General features: G+C 38.3%; 1 protein-coding gene across 3 annotated transcripts in view; it reads right to left on the reverse strand.

Moving 5' to 3' along the window:
• The window catches only part of LOC112049756 (uncharacterized), a 104049-nt gene that overhangs the window by 28899 nt on the left and 51374 nt on the right, over positions 1-23776 (reverse strand). For all 3 annotated transcript variants that reach the window (XM_052884762.1, XM_052884763.1, XM_052884764.1), the window contains 2 exons: positions 19397-23244; positions 14530-14755 (listed from right to left, as the gene is read on the reverse strand). In XM_052884762.1, the coding sequence (XP_052740722.1) occupies positions 14530-14755; positions 19397-23244 (4074 nt within the window). The remainder of the gene's footprint in view (positions 1-14529; positions 14756-19396; positions 23245-23776) is intronic.

The following is a 23776-nucleotide window of genomic DNA, read 5'->3' on the forward strand; positions in this document are numbered from 1 at the left end:
TGAGAATGACTTGCATTGTCTTTAGTTTTCTGAACGAATTCGGTATTGTATGAATTAATCAGAATCATACAAACATTGTATGTATGGTCCAAAAACTGTACCGAGGCAGTAAATATGTAAATAACTAGCTATTATTCAAAATGGAGGTATAAACTACTCGTCCAAAGAGTTACGTCAGTATAGTGGTTGACCTCGGATACATCTTAGTTTCTGACATAAATTGCCTTCCACATACATTATTTCAAGTTAAATTCGTGATATAACATCTTCCTACTCGTCCTCGTTTAGGGCAAACGTTTTATTTATGATACTCTAAAAGTATCAAATGATCATAATAAATTGTTAATTTTGATAAGCATACATTTAAGTGAACCAATTTGAAATGCCTATCCGATTATTCATTCTTGCAACTTCAAAAAATTTTAGATACCGCACCACAAAAGAAGTCCTGCGGCTAAAACGTAAACTAAAATTGACAGCGGCTTACACATATGACAATAAGACCGCCATTACTAAATGACAATGAGAGCCATAGCGCCGCGTATTCAAGACTTGTTCCGTGGCGCGGCGTATACGTATCTTCCAGAACAAGTGCATCCCGTTATCGACACTTACCATTGATTAATATAGTGATCAAGCATGACTATAGCAAACATAATAAAATAATCCATTCCCTCAAGTCATTATTAGTAAAATTATGTTTAGATCTATTACGAGACTAATAACTAAATATAACTGTATCATCATCATCATCTTAATCAACCCATATTCGGATCACTGCTGAGCACGAGTCCTCAAAATGAGAGGGGTTAGGCCAATAGTCCACCACGCTGGCCCAATGCCGATTGCCAGACTTCACACACGTAGAGAATTAAAAAAATTCTCAGCTATGCAAGTTTCCTCACGATGTTTTTCCTTCACCGTTTGAGATACATGATATTTAATTTCTTAACTTATATAACTGTTTAATACAATGAAAATATACCGCAACGTATAAGTAAGTACGTCTAAAATAACGGATAACATTTTGAATTTCAAAACATGTACCTAACAGTAAATTGCATTCGTAGCAATAAACCAGTTTCGTTCAAAAATATTACATAGTGCAGGTAAAAACTTTGTGGTGGTCGATAAAAGCGTAAGATCCATAAATACACAAGTGTTATCGTATGAAGATCGCCCTACTGTACAATACAATCAAAACGATCTATTCGCATGACGCGTTAGTAATATCAGTGCCTTAGTATGAGATAAGCTCGAAAACGCAATCGAAAAGTAATTCTCCGCTGTAATTTTAATATTAATTACAATAAAATCCTTTTTATTGACAGTGCTTAAAATAGTTTGTTAAAAAGTAAACAAATGCTAGAACTAGAAACAAAACGCAAACGGAATAATAATAGGTACATAGTTATTTTTTTAATCAAGCTGTAAATGAGCGATTGCCACATGCCACTGCAACTGATGTTAAGTGACGATGTAGGGCTTCAATTTATTAAACGTAGTGACCTGGACCTGGTTTTTACACCGCATGGTATCAACGCTAAACAGCTTGGCAGTACGTCATCGCACATACACAGCCTGACTTTCACTGTATTTACAAATTTATTAATATTTAATTCCCATATTGGCCCAAGGCGTGAATTGAAACAAGTACTTCGAGCAAAGCACAAAAAACTGTGCAAATGAGATCCATAGTCATATGAAATGTATTTAAAGCGAAGAGAATTAGTCGACTTTAGATCTTAATACGATACTCGAAACGTCGCATCGATTGCGAGTGCAAATCTCACGCTAAGGGCACAGAATTGCAAATGAACCATTGTGAATGTAGTAACTGGTACCTTCTAGTGTTGCTAATCAATGAGTTAATCTGTGTGACATTTGGAGCGTAGTATTGCTAGCACTCCACGCTATTTGCATGTTACTTCATCGAAATATAAGCCTTGTTCGGGCGGTCACGACAACATGCCTCTCATTGCGTTAGGGTTCCCACCCTCTTTGTTGCGGTCGATGACTAAACCAGACTACAATAACTTTGTGTTTAACACAATTTAATGAAATTATGACCACAAATTCTGTTGACCCTAATCTATAGGCGTATAATGCTTATACTTGTGCGAAACTAAAATTATAGCTTAAACTGGGACGCAAAGTTAGCATGACTGCGGTCTTAGGTCATATCAACTTGCGAAGCAGTTTGAAATAAAAGCGCACTAAGTTAGGGTACTTTTAGGGTTCCGAACGTACGTAGTACAAAAACGGAACCCTTATAATCCCCCTCGCGCACATTTTATGATCTGTCTGTTTTCTCCTAAATAATGGACCAATCCAATTGAAATTTGGTACATATATCAATTCTTATGGCCCAAATACAGGGATGTATTGTAAATAAATAAAATTTTAATATTGAAAAGTTGAAAAAAAAACTTTACTAATTTTTGGACCTTTTCTAAGAGAAAGCCTTGTACCTCTTCTAAGTTATTTAGTTAGTCCTTATCAGCTTTAAATATTAAGTGAAATTAAGTTAAAAATGAATGAAAAAAAATGCTCCTGGATTAACACGTACTTCAGAGTCCCTGCCAAAAATTTCGTGTTAGGAGTGTGTTAGCCTTTTAGCTGTAACTGATATTTCTCTTTCATCTCTCGTGCTCGTATAACCTACGACTCCGGCACTCCTCTGATGTCAATGCGCCAATAAAAAGTTGATCGAGCCATTGAGACTTTATTAGCCGTCGATATCAACAAGTTACGTAAGGAGTGCATGCCGCCCTAAATTATTTCATAACAATATTTATTCAACTAATCGACCGTCTGATTGAATCTCTCGGAATGTTTAAGAGTCAAGTGAAAGCATTTAACTACGTCGATATAGAATAATGGCCGTCGCGTTTTAAATTTACTGCGATTCATACACAATGCTTTCCCGTTTTTCTTTTCACCTTTGTGTACTATCGTTTCTTGTATAGAATAACAAGTACCGTGCCCAGGTTTCACACGGCTAGCAAACTTTTTAGCACAGATATAGAACTCAACTGCTTAACCTTTAAAAAAGCTATATTTGTTAATTGTTAATTTGAAAGTTTGATACACTCGCGAGTCCGTTATATTCCTAACAGCATTAATTAAATTTAACTACATTTATTAAACTAATTTACATCATTTTCGACATATAATCGACATATTATAAAGTTTCGCCAAAATCAGTTTAGTAGCTTTTGCTTGGAGTAACAAACCATAAATCAGTCAAACAGCCATACATCCTCAGAAATTTTCGCGTTTATAATATTAGTAGGATTATACTATTATGTTTCTACTACTCTACTGAATTTACTAACTATTTTAATATAATTAAACTGAAACTGAATAGAGTAAATGTTAGCCGTCTAAGCGTGAAATTAGGCAACAAGATCTCGAGATACGTCATTTGTGGCTTACAAGTTACAAAGGAACGTGATTTCCTTCACCAATCAATAAATAAAAATTTGATTTCTTCGTATATTTCCAGTACTATTTAGGTACGCTGACACAGAATCACACTAATATTATAAAGGCGAAAGTTTGTGCGTGTGTATGTAAGTATGTTTGTTCCACCTTTACGCTGTGGCTATTAAAGCGATTTGGCTAAAATTTGGAATGGAAATAGGTTGTACTCTGGATTAATATATAGGCTATTTTCATTCCGGAAAAATCCATGGTTCCCGCAGGATTTGTGAAAAACTGAATTCCACCGCGGACTAAGTCGCGGGCGTCCGCTAGTAAATAATAAATGAGTGATTACAATCAAAATGAGTGATTACAAGCAGCGTGGTGAAGCCGGTAAAAAACATTAACAACAATAAAAAATACTACATTAATATGTTTTAAATTAAATTTATTTTTTCAATTAAAACGAAACTATGGAAAATGGAGATAAGTTAATCGTACCAAATTTGACAATGACATCTCATTCATTGATTAACTTTGACATTGACAGACCGCGCTTGCAAAGACAAGTGAGAGTGACAATTTAGTGTAATATGCACCAAAGAGACCAAAATCACTATGATCGGTGTGAAAATAGTTTCATCAGTTTTTTTCACAGTTGGCGAATATTATTTCAGCTAAGATTCTAGATGATATAATCTAGTAAAATATATAAGATTTTTAGTACATTGTTCATTTCTGTATAGTTCTGAAAAGTGGACCCAATTTCAACTTCTTCTTTGATACAATGCTAAATTATAGTCTGGAACAAACATCTTTTTCTTACTTATGATGATATCTTCACGGTAACTGGATCTACAAGAGAGAAACCGCAGGGCACATGTAGTAAGGTACCTACTTTTATTACAAGAATAGAATGGAATTCTTTATATCGGTCATTATCTTTGATATTGATTACTATTGGATATTTATTAGTCATGCTTTTATGAGTGCAAAGCGTCAATGCTTTTGTCATTCCAATCAGCTGCTAATTCATAGATGTACATTGGTTCCCATTTATATATTTACAATGGTCAAGTAGCCACTTAGATTCTAATACCTACCTACCAACTTGGCATAAATTTCATTACGTGTCCTTAACTGACGTTGATACAGTTGAATGATAATGTTTAATATTAACAGTTTGAATAAAGATATATCTAAGGTGTCTATAGACTATAGTTCTATCGGTCTAACATAAAGTTCGACGGTCACTTTTCGTCATGTATTGTCGGTATAAAAATAATGAATCTTAAGTAGGTGGGTACCAGGGGCGATGGTTCAACAACCCGACTCCTATCGGGTTACCTTTTAAAAATCCACGAGTTTGACGGACATACATAATTTAACGTACTCAGACTAAAAAACTGAACGGGTTACCTACGAGAAAATTTCAGTCTTCGCTACTGGCAGGTACTTCTGTTTTATTATGCAACTATACTTAATATAATTCTTTCACGAAATCCCGTTGCACAGACGAATTAAAACAATAACTTGCTCGCCATCTTTTGTAAAATAGTATCTAGAAATGTAGAAACTTGAAAACACGATAACAAATAGTAACAGAAAGTAAGCGAAAAAGACATCGACACAGGCCTTGAATGTTCCAACGCACTTACTAATTAGTACTAAAACTAACGCGTTACTAATCAAGGAGAAATGTTGTTTACTAAGTTGCGAGTCTCGGCACACCATGGCATGTGTTTTAACGAGAACCCACCTAACTATCGATTGTTTGACGAACCATAGCAAACCTTTATAGCCAATAGCCAATACAATGAACTTTTACGAAACATAGCACAGAAACAATTCTTTTTGCATCCGGGTCGAGAATTGAGTAATACTTTCGGGTGACTTAACCTGCATAGTAAGGTCACTATTGGACTCGATAAAGAAACGTGGCGCGAACGAAGCCAAACAAGTACGGTTACATCTGATAAACCGGAAACCTTATCAGGAAACCGGTGTCCGTAGTTTTTGAAAGGTGTTACGTTGCAAAGACAAGTGCTGCAGAATAAAAGTAGTAGATCAGGAGACTGCGATAGCCAGACACGCCCAGTGACGTGCGCAAGGTATTCAACTAGGTACTGTACGTAAAAATCGTACAAAATGGAAAATTGACCAATACACATTCGTAATCAGCGCTTACGACGTACTTTAAGACGAAAGTCTTCGAACAGTGCGTGTTGCCAGTGATGTCTTACGGATTTGAGACCTAGTCGCTAACTGTGGCCCTCATAAAAAAAAGTCACTCAGCAGGCGATGGAGCAAGTTATGCTTAGAGTTTCTCTGCGTGATCGAATCAGAAATGAGGAGATCCGCAGACGACCCAAAGTCACTGATATAGTTCACAGAGTCGCGAAGCTGAAGTGGCAATGGGAAGGGCACATAGTTCGAAGAGCTGATGGACGTCGGGGTCCCCGAGTGGTTGGGGATTGGGTGGCGACCCCACACCAGAAAGCGTCGTATTATTTGTATTAGTCGACGTACTGTATTGGCGACTCCTCGCTAGGTGGACTGAGGACATCAAGCGGGTAGCAGGGAGCCGCTGGGTGCTGACGGCTCGATACCGTTTTGTTTAGAAGTCCATGCAAGAGTGTCCAGCAGTGGACGTCCATAGGATGTTAATGATGATGATGAATGAGTCCTTAGGGTAAGCTTTATGAAGTGTTCGCCACTGGACACTCATTTTAGGAAGTTGAAAGTTACTTACCATAGGTAGGTATGGTAGCCAATAAAGAATTTGGTTTGGACTTGGATATGAATGACATCATGCAGACCGACCAACACACAATCAATTTTATTGGATGTCCATGTACATCGCGACCAACACACTATCAGTTTTATCGGATGTCCTGCCGTTAGCGCTGCAGGTACGTGAACTTATGGATGGTGAGTGGCTAGCATAAAATGAGGTAGGTACGTCTGTCGCAGGCTCATAGGTCCATAGCGAACGTTGCCAAATGCTCGGCTGATAAAAAAAATCAGAAAATTGATTGGCTGTCACGAACGTCAATGTCAACTTTCGATTAATAAAATCGATATCTTAATTTTGTCACAAGAATGGCGATAAGACTCGATAAAGAACATGTTGAAAACGTAATGGAACGTAGAAACCTATTTTTATAAACGTAATCAATTATATTTGACACAATTCATGCACATTTGTTGTTTTTCTTGGCCTGTATGGCGTCTAGATGTCGCCATATTAATTTTTAACCGACTTCAAAAAAAGGAGCATGTTCTCAATCCATCGCGTATTTTTCATGTTTGTTACAAAACAATTTTCAAAATTGGTTAATAAATAACGAATTTATTAACCAATTTTGAAATTTATTTTTTTGTTTGAAAGAGTAGCTAAGCTACCAAATTGGTCTTATTAATATTTTTAGTGAAAATAATATTTGGCATATTTATTTTTAAATATGACCCTTATCCTTTTTTCCTCTAATCGGAAAGTGCGTATGACAATAGTCGGGGATCGAACCCATGACCTCTTAACATAGTCCGGTTTTTCTATGCAGTTATTGAGGCTTACTATTACACGCATTTCTTTTTAACAATAACAAGTTTGTAAGAATACAAAACCTTCTTCCACTTATCTTTATTAAGAGTAATAAATAATACCTTCTTTGTAAGGAAAGCATTATTGTAAATAGATCGATTTCGTAAGATAATGTGGACATTAGAGGCGATATGTGGACATATCGCGGCCAGTTTAAATACTTGAACAACGGTTAGGTCCACTTTTTAACCTGGTCAAGTAGTACGGTCGAGCGACTTGCAGTAATGTCTTGTGGAATATTTTAACACCCGTGACTTAGAGTGGTATTCATAGACGTTGTAGGGGCACCCCCAGGGGATCATTCACCCGCTGAGTATCAAATTCTCAAATAAATAGAGGTTAAATTCGACACTCAGTGGCTGAATGATCCCCTGGGGATCCCCCTACATCGTTTATGAATTCCACTGTTAGTCACTGTGAATTTAGGATGTCATGCTTTTAAGTTACATAAACGAGGAGAAGTGTAGGATAATATGCGATGCCCGCGACTTCTTCCACGTTAAATTCACAAATCCCGTGGGGAGCAGTGATTTTTGCGACATTTAAAATAGCCTATGTACTTAATTTAGGTTATAATTTATCTGCATTCTAAATTTCAGCTCAATTTGTTTAGTAGTTTCGGCGTGAAAGAGTAACAAACATGCATACATCCATATGAATATTCGCGTTTATATTAGTAGTGAGGAGTGGCAAGGGATTTTCATAAGTGGTTTTCATGTTTATAGGTACTTTGGAAAAATGAATGTAGAGCTATCAAATGTTATTAGATAATTAATTACATTTCTGTCAATCCACATTGGGCCAGCGTGGTGGAAGATTTGGTCTAACCCCTCTCAATCTGAGAGGATACTCAAGCTCAGCAGTGAACCGAATATGGGTCGATAATTATAAGTATCCAATTACATTTCGATGGAAAAACCACAAACTGTGACTATCTCATAATTGGCCCGCGGAAATAAATCGTATTTAAGAAGTTCAATGACTTTAAATTAGAAAATACGATTAAGTCATCAATGCTGGTTAAGTTAATGTACTTAATTGCGTTTTAAATCTAATTAATTTACCTGGAATTGTAATGGTAGTTATGTAATTAAGTTCCTGATGCCCATATAGGCATAATGTAGCTATTATTCAGTTAGGTCAAACATTAGTTTATGTCATCAATCTGTGGCGTAGGGAGTCCTCCTCATGTCCAATAGGGATGATGGCAGTTTTTTAAATTGTTCATGAAGTAATAGTATGCTAATAGTAAAGCAATTTCGTAGAAGTTTTTTTCAAACAAAATTACAAATATCTTTGATATTACACATAATGAAAAGTCACATTCAATGCAAGGAAGCTAAAATGTATGAATTTTCAACTAATTACGTTAAAATATTTTGAATTTTTATAATCTTATCTATAGTAATATTATAAAGCTGAAGAGTTTGTTTGTTTGTTTGAACGAGTTAATCTCAGAAACTAATGTAGTCCGATTTGAAAAATCTTTCAGTGTATATTATCCCCGTATTCCTAGGGGAAAGAGAACCACGCGGGTGAAACCGCGCGGCGTCAGCTAGTTTATTGTATAAACATCCCGACAATTATAGTTTTAATGTATAAATCAGATAACTTTGTTTACCCGAATGTCTCATAAAAATAAATATATTGAAACCTTGTCATCATCCCTTTTACACTGACAAATGACAATCATGCCTTTAAGAATTGAAGCAATGTTGTTCGGAGACAAAAATAAACATGGCGGTAGTAAAGTATTTCCCAGAACAAGATCTATCACAAAAAAGTCTATTTCTACTAGTTATAGTATACACATTTATAGTATGACTAAACTCCGAATAACACGTTAAAAAATGGTAATTAAAATGTAAGTACTTCACCTTTTTGCTGAACTGTGACTATAAACAGAACGCCAATTAGTGGCAAACTACTATTAAATGAATTGCCATTTAATGTTAACTTGATTTTGTATTGTATGTGTCATTCGTAGCTAAAAATAAAGAAAAAAATTAAACAATAATGCCGCGTATAATTGCCGCGTCGTAAAAAGACCGCTGACTTGCACATAGCCAATTTGTACATTAAGCAATTAGACGCGTACACGAATGCTTTTAGCTAATTGTCTTAAACATAATATCTCAGTTAAGTTTCAAAGAAAATTTAAGTATTAATTGTAAGTTTAAACGTACTATTTAATAATAAAACTGTCGATTCATTTTGAATCACTTAGGCTTAATATAATTTGCTGAGAGGAGTCCTCCCTATTTTTTTTTCATGTTTTTTGAAATATTAAATGGACAAATGTATGTATGTAACTAATTTTAATAATAATTAATCAAAATCGATTTTGATTAATTATTATTAAAATTAATCAAAATCGAGTTCGAAAAAACTATTAAAAAATACGTAATGAAATTCTCGGTTAGTTGTATTTTGTCTTTGAAATCATTTGCATATATTCATTGACCTCTTATAATAAAAGGACGCACAAATCACGCAGAAAATTTTACTTAAAAACTGGCCAATTTTGCTTTGATAGTTTTAGAATTATTGGTAAAGAAAATTATGTCTAAAGCCTTTAAATATAGTCCAATATTCAATAAAATCCCAAATTCAGAGCAAATTCAATCTTAAGAATTGAGTTTAAAGTGGAATTTGCAAATGCGACTACGTGAATTGAGTGCCAATAAGTTGTGTTTGGCACTCATTGAGTGGGGACGTTTTTTGGTCGCTGATTGTGCATCCACTTTTTAATAAGAGATCGATGCATATATCACATAGTAATTTGATGATGTTTTCATGGATTCATTCATTAAATTCGCTTGACGATTAGTGAAGATGTTGCTTAACAAGCACATACAAAACACATAATAGAATGAGAATATAAATTAGAATCATTCAATTATATCCATCTATATCATTATATCATTCAAATATTCAAACATAAAGTCATTTAAAAATCAGAAGGACGTTTCACAGCCTTGCAATACAACATTGCAAAGAGGTCGCAATCGAAAAGGTTACATCCACAACTATTATGTAAGCAAGAATGTTAAAGACACGAGAGAATATAAAAAAACGATTACAATTTAAACATCTGTTACTTGATGATACTAGGGCAGTTTGTAAATTCTGACATTTGCTTATACAACCGACTGGAGCGAAAGTAAAACGTGCCGCGTAATAATGAACTTTGATAAATACATCTATCCATCATGGTGAACTATTTGGGATGACAACTTACTTAATTGTAGGACTAGAGTAAATAATAGCTAGATTATTACGTCTACCGCATTCCTACAGAAAATAAAGAAAAAATACTTAATTGTAAGACATAAAATGAACCTATTTAATGTAAAATAATGACATAATATGTTTTCGAAAATTGTTAAGTAGCCAATTTATTACACACTTAACAGATAACCAACAGTAAACAGATGAGATTCTGTGATTTTCTGTGTCATAGTTTATAATCCTACTAATATTATAAACGCACAGTTTGTATGGATGTTTGTTACTCTTTGAAGCCGCTACTACTGAACCGATTTGGCTGAGTTTTGGAATGGAAATGGATTTACTCTGGATTAACACATAGGCTACTTTTCATCTCGGAAAAATACATGATTCCCGAGGGATTTGCGAAAAACTAAATTTCACGCGAAGTCGCGGGCGTCCGCTAGTAACTATATAAATTATATATTCATATAAATTTGTGTCACCACTTTAAAAAAAAATCTTGTACTCATAAGCGGCACCCATCGGTCTATATACTTTTCTTTCTACGAGGACTACAGAAGCATGTCAACTAAAATATACTTGATTTTAAAAGGCACTTGTTGTGTTACCACTGTACCTACTATAGTTATGAGTACTTGTGCTCGCATGCCATAAAGAAATGAGGTTACAAAGTAGAGCAAAATGATTAAGTTTCCATCTATACTTATAATAAATCTGTAGAGAGGTCAATTCTGTACATGAAATATATTTCCAAATTAACTATCAGGGGGTGATTAGTGATCGATACTGATGCCAAAAATGCAATCAGTAAAATTTTTGTCTGTCTGTCTGTCTGTCTGTCTGTCTGTCTGTCTGTCTGTCTGTCTGTCTGTATGTTCTTTATAGAAACAAAAACTACTGAACGGATTTTAATGAAACTTGGTACAAATATTCTACATACTCCTGGGCAGGTTATAGTATACTTTTCATTACGCTACGATCAATAGGAGCAGAGCAGTGAAGAGAAATGTTGAGAAAACGGGAGAATATACTCAATTTTTTAAGCTTCCGTCGCGTGTACAGCCTTAATGGTTAAAGCTACATGGAAATCAAGTATCACGGAAATGTTCTCCTTAAAATTATCTATAAAAACACAACAGCATATATATGTCTATCTTTTATGGTTGACTCACAATAACACGTGTAACTCCAAGTAGCTTAGCAGTTCGGAGCTTTCTAATTACATTTGTCTACTCTTATGTTTATAACAATCATCACTCATCCCTAACTAAAAAAGTTAACATTATTACCTATTCAATAAAAAAAGAAATAAAGAAAGTTATACAAGAAATACGCTAAGCCATCGCGCGTGAATACTAATTCATGCTTTAAGGATTATTTTTGTGTAACGGTTGCCGCGCTCGATGCGACTCGCGGGGGGGGGGGGGAATAAATAAAGAAGTGCAGCCTTAATGAGTAGGCTAGGGTTAGGGTAGGGTAGGGTAGGGGTAGGGTAGGAGTAGTGTAGGGTAGGGGTAGGGTAGGGTAGGGTAGGGGTAGGGTAGTGGTAGGGTAGAGGTAGGGTAGGATAGGATAGGGGTAGTTGAAAGTTTACAATGACTTTCACGCGGACGAAGTCGCGGGCGTCCGCTAGTTTTTAAATAAATATTGCATAGCGTATATGCTGCAAACCATTGCGCTATGAGTTATGACCATAGACTACATCGATATGTAGACTTAGATGCTTATGATATCTCGCTATTAAAAAAAAATTATAATATACTAGCTGACGCCGCGCGGTTTCACCGTCGTGGTCCCTGTTCCCATAGGAATATGGGGATAATATATAGCCTTATAGCCTTCCTCGATAAATGGGCTATCTAACACTAAAAGAATTTTTCAAATCGGGCCAGTAGTTCTTGAGATTAGCGCGTTCAATCAAACAAACAAACAAACTCTTCAGCTTTATAATATTAATATAGATTATTTTACATATAAAGTGCTCGCTCATAGTAATCTCAAGTAGAGACAAACTCAATAATGTATTAGTAATGCACTGATATATTAATAACAATGTTAAGTTGCCTCAAGAATTGCAATGTTGTGTTTACTTTTCTGTTAGTCAGTCAACAATATTGAACAAATATTATCATTGAAAGTGCGCCATTCATATATCGAAATGTACGCTCTTTTGAAATATCTTTCATTTGTGTCAAGTTGATTAGTCAAAATCTTTGTTTCAAAACATTGGCATGGTCATAGCACTTACTATATATACTTTTGCTATCATTATTTGCTTTTCGTAAGTATGATGTGGCCACACGTTTCTTATAAAGTTCTTTAAATGTAATTTTATCCTAAAATATAAATATATATAAATATACTTAAACAATACACATCACTATCTAGCCCCAAAGTAAGCATACAGAGTAGCTTGTGTTATGGGTGCTAAGATAGTTGATATTATAATATTAATATACAATTATATACTTACTTCATATAAATACTTATATAATGTATAAATACACACAGACACTGGAAAACACCCATGCTCATCATACAAATATTTTCCAGTTGTGGGAATCGAACCCACGGCCGTGGAAGCAGAAAGCAGGGTCACTACCCACTGCGCCATGCGGCCGTTAAACGGTTAGTTAGGTTGGAAATCAATTTCCTACTTTTACTGGAGATAAAAATTGTTATTTTGTACAATTTTCACGTATAGCGCCCACCTACTCTAGTCAAAAACTCTGGGCACGAGACTTAATACAACACATCTCTCTCGAAGGAGCGTTAATGAGTACGATGAATAGAACTAGGTTTTCAAATGTTCGCAATAAATTTAAAAAAAAACATCGTAAGAAAAAGTGACATTATTAAAAACATTTAGCGACGTATTGAAATGGCCCAATGGTCCATAAGCTCGCTTTAAACACACGAAGATTGGAAAGAATATTTGCCATACCTTTTTAAATATGACCAACTAGTTGTTAGTTTTTCATAAATCCCTCGACAACCATGGATTTTCCGATTAAAATATGCCTATGTGTTAATTCAGAGTAAAATCTATATCCATTCATAAAATTTCAGCCAAATCAGTTCGTTAGTTGCGGAGTTTTGCCTTTCAAATATTAGTAGGATATTCCCGCTGCCTTCCAACTCGTCGGGAAGGACTGTGTTTGTGGGTACGACAATAATCCGACGTGCGTGGATCAAACCCACGACCTCTCGGTGTCGAGTCCGGCCCCTTTAGCGTGAAGCTATTGAGGCTTTTTTAAATTAGTATGACCAGCACAATACATTTAGCAGCTTGTTATGTTTGGCCCTAATAGCAACTCTTTCAAATAACCGTTTTTGAGTATAAATGGAAATGGGATTTCGATAAAAAAAGATATAAACCATGAGATGTAGTAATTAAAGTGAAAACTGTCTCAATTAACGTTATGTTCGCACGCTTAACGTTGGTATGAGGTAAACATAAACGGAAAATGCGTCAATGCCTAAGTAATGTGTTAATTTTTGCACTTCCGGCTTAAGTTGTATGCCCGTAGTGATCGATCAGGAAAGTGGTTATTACTTGAGTTCGCTTAGTTAGGTTAGCATGATTTCATCTTACTAGTAGTGGTGTGCACGTCATACATGCGAAAATGAAATGCCTACCCGGAATCTTTATGAACCTGTATTGGAGAAGGAATTTTCTATTTGGTAAAATTTGTACGTATTATGCCTACTCTATATAATATAGTTTACTCTCTACTTCTATAATAAAGTTTTCCCATTCAATAACATCGTTAAAATTGCCATTGATAAAGTGATTTGGATTCAGATACGCATCAACAAAATTTATCTACCTAACACAAAAAAAAACTTTAAAACGTTAGGCTTATAATGCATTATGGCATTCGACAAAAATCTGATTATATTCATTTTTAGAATTTTAAAAAATAAACTTTCACAATTTGTATAGTGGTACTTTATGGATAGTGGCCGGTATAGAACTACCATTTTGGCTTCTCTCTATAGATTGCCACCGTTTTATTTTATTGTTTTGTTCTATTATGTTATTTGTTTTGCACTATTGTTTACTTTTAATAAATTCTTGTTGCCAACTCCCTAAATTATGTATGTACGATCTTTCTATGGAAACTTAATTGGCTAAAGTGTTTCTTAAATGTGTAAATTATTGTTTTTATGTTAATGCTGTTTGTTTCCTAAATAAATGAAAAAAAAAACTATTATTAGAGAGCACGGCAGCAGTGCCATGGAGCTCAATGAAAGAAACTCACCCTGTAAACTAGGAGCTGAGGCGGGCGCCGACGGCGCCGACGGTTGCGGCGGCGGTGGTCGGCGTCGGCGCGGTGCGTGCAAGCCGGGGGCCGACGCCGCACGCGTGGCCGTTCTAAAGCCCGGCGCACGGTACCGGGCCGACTTCACCGGGCCAGCCGGCGCCGGGCTCGGACCCGTGATCGACGGTAGGCGGGGCAGCGACCCCGCTCGCTGTTCCTCTTCTGACTGTTATGAAAAACATGCAACTTAATTATTTACGTTTATTATGCTTACAGTTTTTAATTAGGTTAGGCACTATATTGCACAAGCTGGAAAATTCCTTTACGTACAGAGTCGCTAGGGTAAGCAGTGTATTTTGCATCTATGAAATGCACGCCGAATGTTTATCATCAGCCTATTTCAATGGCCCAATGCAAGGCTAGGCCTCCTTAAAGTATAGGATATTTGAAGTTATTGGTCATCACGTTCCTTCAATGCTGGTTGCATGTCCTTGATCAGAGTATATCAATAAATAAACACTACAGGACCCAATGATATTTGAAATACTATAGATACTTAAAATGTTAAGTGCAGTACAAAGTCACCACAAAAAGTGATCCAATTCTTTTTTTGTAATCTTGCAAGCCCGTAATCCCACATTAAAGTAACGTAGTGAATTTAAGCTTCAAATCTTCTTACTTTTAAAAGGATAATATCTTTCGCGGCGAACCTATAAGAAGTTAATTGTTTTTGTTTGTAAATCGACCAAACAAATATACTTATTTGGAGAGCTGTGTCCCGCTGTTACACATATATTATTCCGTTACCGTAATTAACAAACTTGGGACTCGTACATGTGATGGATGGATGGATTTTTTTTTATAAAATATACATAGTTATATGACAACTTATACTCGTAACAATAAGAAACTTAAGCTACTCGTAAGTTATCGTATTAGCTATACAAATCATGCCCATACGTGGAATGGTGGCATTTCGGCGCTGGACAGCAAAGTTGATCCTTTGCGCTAAAAATTAGCCAGCCCTTCTATCACCAGACGAGGCAACTACTTAGCCGTAATGAAAGGAGATTTTTTTACATTGCGACTCCATGGTCCAAGGCCCTCCACGGCAAAAAGAACAAATAATTAACTTTCGGTCTTAGAAGCATAAAAAAATCCAATTCCTTTCATACCTGAGGTATGAAAGGAATTGGATTTTTTTATGCTCAAGGGGTTGCAAAAAATACTAAAAATATTTATCGGCCATCTATCATTGGTATATATCTGAAGGACATCGGTTAAAATTAGTACAAAGTATCAGCTAGAACTAGGCAATACGCAAAACTGTTACATAGGTATTAACTTCAATCCAATTGGTCGTGGCAGGTAATATTAATTGAAGGAATATGAAAATATTGAATATATTTTATTTTAATTTTATTCTTTGGCATTTGTTTTAAATATGACCAATGTTTCCGTTCCCATTTCCGTATTAATCATGCTTTGATAGCTCCGCGGTGCACAGACGCGAGTGCGGTGTAGTGTTAATAATTATTCCTTAAACAAGCATACTGTTCCCGAAACATATACTCCGAACGTCGTAACGCAATACAGTTTTTCCTTGATTCGACTTCAACGCGTCCGAAGCCATCGTACTAAGCAATAGTGTAATAACTGTTTGTTAAACCAACCTATGCCTTTTTATGACTTCTAAAAAGGATTTTCTGTGGTCTGTACTCATATACCGATTACACGTCCGTAACTATGTGTGTATGTTCGCAATTTACTCAAAAACTACTGATCCGATTTGAACGGCGTTTTCGTTATTCAAATAAATATATTTTAATTATTTAAAAAAAAAAATTGCGTTTGGAATGGAAAGCTACATTATCAACGAGTAACATAGCCAATATTTATTATTTATACCGGTATTCCGATAATAACAGGAACTCCACGGATGAAACCGTGGGGCGTCAGCTACTCATTAATAAATTAAATTAGTTTTAGTTTAATCAGACAATTAATGAGATTAACTAGAAAAATTGCGTAGCCTTACGAAGTCGTAATTTACATTGTGATTGTACTAAAATTACTTATGTAAATTTTTAACTGTAATTACTAATCATTACCTCTAATTACGTACGTTAATAGGTGAATACATTAGAAAATCATTATTTAGACATCATTTGTTATTAGCCTTCGAAATTATGTAGTTGGATTTGTGTAACAATATAACCACACGTATGGCACATGTGGTTTGCAGACGTTAGAGACGATATAATTTATACTAATATAAAGAGCAAAGATTCATATTTTCGTATATGTTACAAATAAACTCAAAGCTACTGGACCAATTTGAAAAAAATCTTTCACCAATAGATAGTTGCACAGAGAATCACATATGCTAACACGGGAACGGGAACTACGCAGATAAAACCGCGATTTCCTGTTAGTATTTTGTAGAGAAACTAGCTGTGCGTCGGGTATACCAGCGGACGCCCGTGACATCGTCCGCGTAGAATTCAGTTTTTCACAAATCCCACGGGAACCATGGATTTTACCGGGATGAAAACTAGCCTATGTGTTAATCCAGAGTGAAATCTTTGAAAAATACACTTTCGCCTTTATAATATTAGTATGAAGTGTGATAACTTATAGTATAGCCTTGGGCTTTCTAACAGTTGAAAGAATATTGCGATTGTCCTGAGATTAGCATGTTCTGTACCAAACAAACTCTTAATATTTTTATTTTTTTATTTTGTCTGGGTGGGCTTCGGCCGTGGCTAGTTACCACCGCACCGTACTGGCAAAGACGTACCGCCAAGCGATTTAGCGTTTAGATACGATGTCGTGTAGAAACCGAAAGGAGTCTGGATTTTCATACTCACTCCTACTCCTACTTCTAACAAGTTAGCCCGCTTCCATCTTAGATTGCATCATCACTTACAGGCGAGATTGTAGTCCAGGGCTAACTTGTAGATGATAAAAAAAAATAAAAAATAATAATAAGTACTTATAGGTTATTTGCTACATCGTTGGTCATTAATAAATTAACACAAGATAATTTATCCTATCGTAAAAATTGTACAAATAACTAAATCCGTATTTCAATTTCGCAATTGCAGTTCTAGCATTTCTAGCACACGAAGTAGGTATAAAAACTGTATCTATTATGATTATTGCTAAAGATATTATATTTTAATCGACTTTCGATATGACTGATATAGTACGAGATCCGGCGTATGAAGTATACACCCTCATCTGTTAGTTAATTGGGATAAGAAATAAATGACAGAAAATATTCACAATCTCATTAAACATGGGTTGCATAGTTAAATTGCGGTCGGATAGATAGTATTAAATGATTATTTTTTTTTAATTTCTTTAATCTCCTTCCCTCATTGGTTCATTTTAAAAAATCGTACACTAATTACTTAATAGAAAATACCCAAAATAATTAAAAAAGTAAAGGTTGCCTGCTTTCAGACTGCAAATGCGAATGTGATTTATATACATACACCAGTTAGTACATTTAGTAGTCTAATATGTCAAATGAAATCTTATTTTATCCGTAATTTAACTATATTGGGTTGCCTTTGATCTAGTTCATGATTTCCTAAAATTAGTTTAAAACATGTGTCTAGCCGCAATTTAACTTGGCAACCTATTTCCAATTTGTCACTGAACATTATCTATCATTTATTTCTTGTAACTAATGAATAACAGATGAGGGTATATATTTCTGATGCCGGATCTTAGATTAATAGCAATATCTCTTGATTATACAAATAGGCAATGATATTTTATACTAGAGATGTGGCACTAGCGCATCAAAACTGAGGCGGACAAATGTGGAAAATTGACTTCATTTCATTTAGTCGCTTATTAAACAACGAACGATAGATAACTAAACAAATAATATCTAAATATCGTATAGATACAATGTAGAGTTGTGTGTTCAAGAAGTACAAAACACTATATATACACAAATGTATAATGGAATTAAGACGAAAATGTGCATGTGTGCGCTCAGTGGTGTAGCTAAATTCGGATCACTTTTTGCGATGATTTTGTATGGACGTAAGCAATCTATAGTATAAAATTATCATTGCAAATGACTGTAAAAATCACATGTATGGTACACGCCTTATAACCCGCACCACATATTATCACTGACTACAGGTATGTTACAGATATGTTATCTTATTAACAATAATTATCATCTAAGTGTTTTCTATATAATTCTTTATCTTTAGAAAATGGTCAATGGCAGTAAATTTCACAATAACGGATCAAACTACTTGAGATACGTGCCAAAATCTCTACTTTCAACAAGATAGTCGTATCAAATTTCAGAGATAGAATCATACATGAAGGCGTACTTGATAGCCAAACAAATTGTTTATTGCACTTTACAAGATTTAATCCTAATATCAAAAGAATGTCGGCTTAGTTAGGTATAATCGGATGCAATCTTTAAATCAATCAATGGCGAAATAAGTTGCATAAAGTCGTTCGTCCCCGTCGTTCATTAAGTAAGAGGCGTGAGGGGTGATGCCCTGCCGCTGCGCCCATACGTAACCGGTGATACCTAAAAACTTGTATTGTACAGCTTAACGCACTATCTTCTGTGTATATCAATGTCCTAAAGATTGCATCCGATTACACTTTATTTAAGTAGGTAAGTATATCGCAAATAGTTGAACAGATCTGGATGAAATTTTGCACATACATATGTCGTGCCTGGAATAGATTAGGCCATTTTTATCTCGATATTTCCACGAGAAAGGGGTCTACCCTGTTGTAAAAGCAAGGCTCAGATATTAGGTTAACACTTGTTAAAATTTTGGATAATTAATTAATTATAGCTATAGTTTGTTCTTACCTCTGCATCAGGCGCCGAAGCTCGCCGCCTCCCCCGCCACAAACGATCTTCACTTCCACTGATCGCCCCACAACTTCTAGAGTGGGACTTCTGAGCCGCCAGCTCAGCCCCGGCCGGGGACCTCCTCGCCTCACATCTGTCACCGCCCAAAGTTCCTCTCGAGTCGGCCGCGAGCAAAGCCGATTCAAAACTACCGCGCCACGAAAATCTTTCACAGTCACTCGCGACACTGCCCCTACTAGCCGTAGCCTCGAGAATGTCATGAGATCGACTACGGGCTAGCGCGCCCGGTTCCGACGCACTGTCGTCGTCTGTGCTGGGAGAAGCTCCAGCGGACACCTCATGCATCAGCGCCACCAGTCTCCCGCCAATGTGACGCATAACCTTCCCGAACAGAGGCGGGGAACCGTCTCCCGCCCGCCCTAACGTCGCCGCCAGTCTCTGATACGCTCCCGCCGCGTCTCGCTCCAGAGACCCAGCTTCACTGTTCCCGCGATCGAACTCGTCGATTATCTCCCTACAACTCTCCGATATTTGCTTCCTCAACGCCGACCTGTTGGCAGCGGTGCCTTCCAAGTCGGAGCCCGCGTAATCTGACGAGTCGTACGAGTCACTCCAAGTGTCTTCGCTCGATAAATATTCAACAATTTCGCGCACCTCCTCGTCTCGTATACCCGGAACTGTTTTCATTAGCCTCGTTAATTCACTTTCAAAATAAAGTAGTTGCGGTGGCTTCGGTGGTTTCGGGGGACTTTCTGCGTTGGGTGACGCTAATACTGTTGATGTTTTGACGTTTGCGGTGTTGACCATTTGTTTGAAAAACTGGCGCATTTTTGTCATCATTAAATTGGTTTCCTCGTCGGACGACCAGTTGTTAAAGCTATCTTTACGGGTCAAGGGACTGGGCGGGGGGCGGGAGGTCGGCGGCCTTTCGACTCGTTCGTCTACCTCAGGCCTCACCTCCTCAATTATTTCTTCTAATTCGGTTTTTGGCTCATGTGACCTGTTGAATTCGGAGCTCGAATCACCGCTCCGTAACAAATCATCGCAGCTACCTACGAATCCGCTATCTCTGCTAGTTTGTTTTTTTGATTCAGAGAGCTCGGAGCCGAGAGGTGGGAATTCTACTCGCGGTGACGATCTCCCGTCCTCGCCCTCCGACACTGACCTCGCGTCGTCGCGGGTTTCGTCCGGGAACTCCACCGACTGCCGCCTTTCGTCAGCAGGTGAACCTCGCTGCTTCTTACTCTGTTTCTTCCTTTTCGTTTCACCTTGCATATCGAGCCTCTCTAGTGATTCGTGCCGATCTTCGGTTTCAGTGCTCGAGCCGTCTGAAATCTCTTGAGGATCCTGGGACGGCTCGTCCCCCGTCAAAAGATTGTCTAGAGAAGAAGAATGCGACCGCGGCGTGCCCCGGGCGCGAACCAGTCGCTTTCGCCTCTGTTCGGGACTTTGTTTACCTTCACTATCGCTGCCTACACTGCCTGACCCGTCGGATTCCCGTCTCTCCTGAGTGAAACCCATAAAGCCGGACAAGAAATATTTTTCTAACCGCGACGACACTAATTCGTCACTATCACCACTCCGTTTCGGTTGTTCGGCATCAACAATGGACTCGCCACCCTCACTGCACACGCTCGATGTTTCCGACACCGGATCTTCGTCGTCTCGAACGTTCCTGCCGTCGGCTAAACCGTAGAAAAAGTATTTTTCCAGTTCGGTGGCCGATATCGGCCTCGTTTTCATAGTGGGTTCGGTTTCACTTTCCTCGCAACTCTCTTCCACTATGGTGTGTAACGTAAAATCTAAGGAACGTCTGCAGTACGCAAACTCGTCTCCGCGGGTGGGCAAGGTCGCCTCGTCCCCGGAGTCCGAGTCGGACGTCGAGGTGGCGTCGTCGTCATCGTGGCTGACGTCCTCGACCCACGAGTCGTCGTCTGCGAGCCCCTCCTCGAGGCACACGACCGCCGAGAGAGTGTCGGAATTGCTAACGACAGTCACTCCACCCGAAGGTTGCGACTCGTCGTCGGACAGCGATCGTTCGTTTGTTTCGTTTTGTCGTTCACTGGCGCCGGGTTCCGGCTCGCTCTGCGAGTTGGTGTGGTGCACCACGATGTCACGCATGAGCCGCGTCGTGTCCGACGTGACCACGGAGACGCTGTCGTGCGTGATCATAACGCGGCTCGTGAAGCGCGCGCCGTCCGCCCCGGCCGTGCGCGAGCGGCTGACTGCCGCCGCCACAGGTGCGCCCGCACTCCCCCCCGCGTCCGCGCAAACCGGCCGCGGACCGTGCATTTTCTCCTCCCCTTGGTCCTCCATTAATTCTTTCTTCAGTAATTCACTGAGCGTACGTTCGATACCTTTGAATAAGTCTATTTTTTCTACGCTCGGTGACGATGAGGCCGGCAAACTCGTTTCCTCTTGTTCCGATGACGATTGTTTTTTTTGGTGCATTTGTTTTGTATTCGCAGATAATTTATCGCTATGGTAAAAATCGTTATCGGATAATTCGACTGACACTTTTATGTTACAGTCGGAGTTAAAAGAATTGTCTAATGAATCGCACTCGATATTTTCGGAATTTCCACTACTTTGGGTATTTTCTGCGTTAGTTTGATAATCTAAGCTACTGGTATAGTCGTCACTGCAATTATTGAAGCTGTTGAACTTTTCACAGACCTCACTTTTGAGCATGTTTTCATCACAAAATTTAATAAAATTCGACGTTCTCGTGGAACTTTCACTATTTTCATCACTATTGCTGCAGTAAGCGATCACAGGATAGCGTTCAACAAAATTCACGGTCTCCAATAGAACGACGTTGTCGTTATTAATTTGGGGCACATTTTCATCGGATTCCGCTTCAATGTTCACATTTGGATGTCTATCGGCTGCCATTATTTCTAAACTGTCGGATTTTTTATCGTAGGAGTCGTCGCAATCGATACCACTGCTGTCGGCGTTATCTTCCATATCCGAAGACGAATCCGCGGGGTTGACGACGAACACGCGCGAAAACTGACCCCCTCCACCCCCCGAATCGTCTGAGTCTTCATCCGACGTCGCCGGCTCCTCGGGGGCGCCGCTTCTGAGATCATAACTTCTGTGGGCGACTCCGGCCTCCGAATCGCTCGATTCGCCCGACTCGTTCGAAGACGGAAACGCCTTCTCCGCCTCAAGGTGGTCTGGCATATCGACCGACTCCGATAACACCGACGCGCAGTCCTCGGCGATCACCTTGATACCGTCCAGCGTTTCATGTTCTGCGCGTTCGATATTCTTATCGGCGCTATCGGTTGACGTGGGCGCTTGTATCTCGGACTGTATCGCCTTATCGGTGCGCTCGACGGTCATTTCGAGTCTATTCTGCGGCAGAGCGGACGCGGTGGCGGCGGCGGTGACAGCGACGGCGGCGGCCGTCGTGAGGCGGGCGAGCGCCGCCGCATCGAGCGGGGGGAAGCCAGGGTACGTGTTCCAGTGTGGGGTGGGCGGGGTCGGGGTGGGAAAGGCGAGAAGCGCCGGCCAAAGCGCGGCGGGTACTGGCACTGGCACGGGCACTGGTACTGCTACTATCCGTGGTTCAGCGCCGCAAGAGCAAGCGCGCGGGCAAGCTGGAGGCGGAAGCTTCGGGGGTGGTTGAGGCTGTGCCGCCGCGCCCGGCTCGAAGTAATCCCAGTCGCAGTCGTCGGGCGCGGGCGGCGCGGCTGAGGACGAGGTGGAGGCAGAGTCCTCCGTGTCCTCGCGACACGACGAGTCGGAGCTGAGGAACACGAGGCGATAGTCCTCGGGACGCATGCGACCGGCCTCGGGATCGCTCACTTCTCCCGGCTCACTATTGACGCCCCAATCTGAAAATTAAAAAATATATATATATTAAGCAAACGTATATCAAAATCTAAAAAAACTTATTGAGCATTAGCACTTAGCAGAATATTACATTTATAATATTAGTGTAGACTACAAAGACATAATGAAACAAAATCCAACTAAAATCAGACTATATCATAGGACTAGTTCCTTTTATATATAATAATTGAGTCAAAAATAATTATTAATTCTGTAAAGTTACTAATCGCTTAATAACTTATTCACACTCATTTTATGAAGCAAACGATCTCGGATGAGAATTTAGTATTCATAATGCATAAGGCGTTACGTTGTGAAGTACAAAACAAGGTCGATATTTTGATAAGGATAATTTTATATATGTTACACAGTTACAAAGTTGACATTTACTTATTTAAGAATACATACAATAATTAGATATAATTGTATTATTTAAATATATCTAAATCTTAATATATAAATGTAAAAGGTTTCCTCATCATCACATAATCTCAAAAACCGCTCTATGTACAAGGATCAAATTTGGCTTTTGCG

This window comes from Bicyclus anynana, chromosome 12 (assembly GCF_947172395.1).
Source record: "Bicyclus anynana chromosome 12, ilBicAnyn1.1, whole genome shotgun sequence".
Classification (NCBI taxonomy): domain Eukaryota; kingdom Metazoa; phylum Arthropoda; class Insecta; order Lepidoptera; family Nymphalidae; genus Bicyclus; species Bicyclus anynana.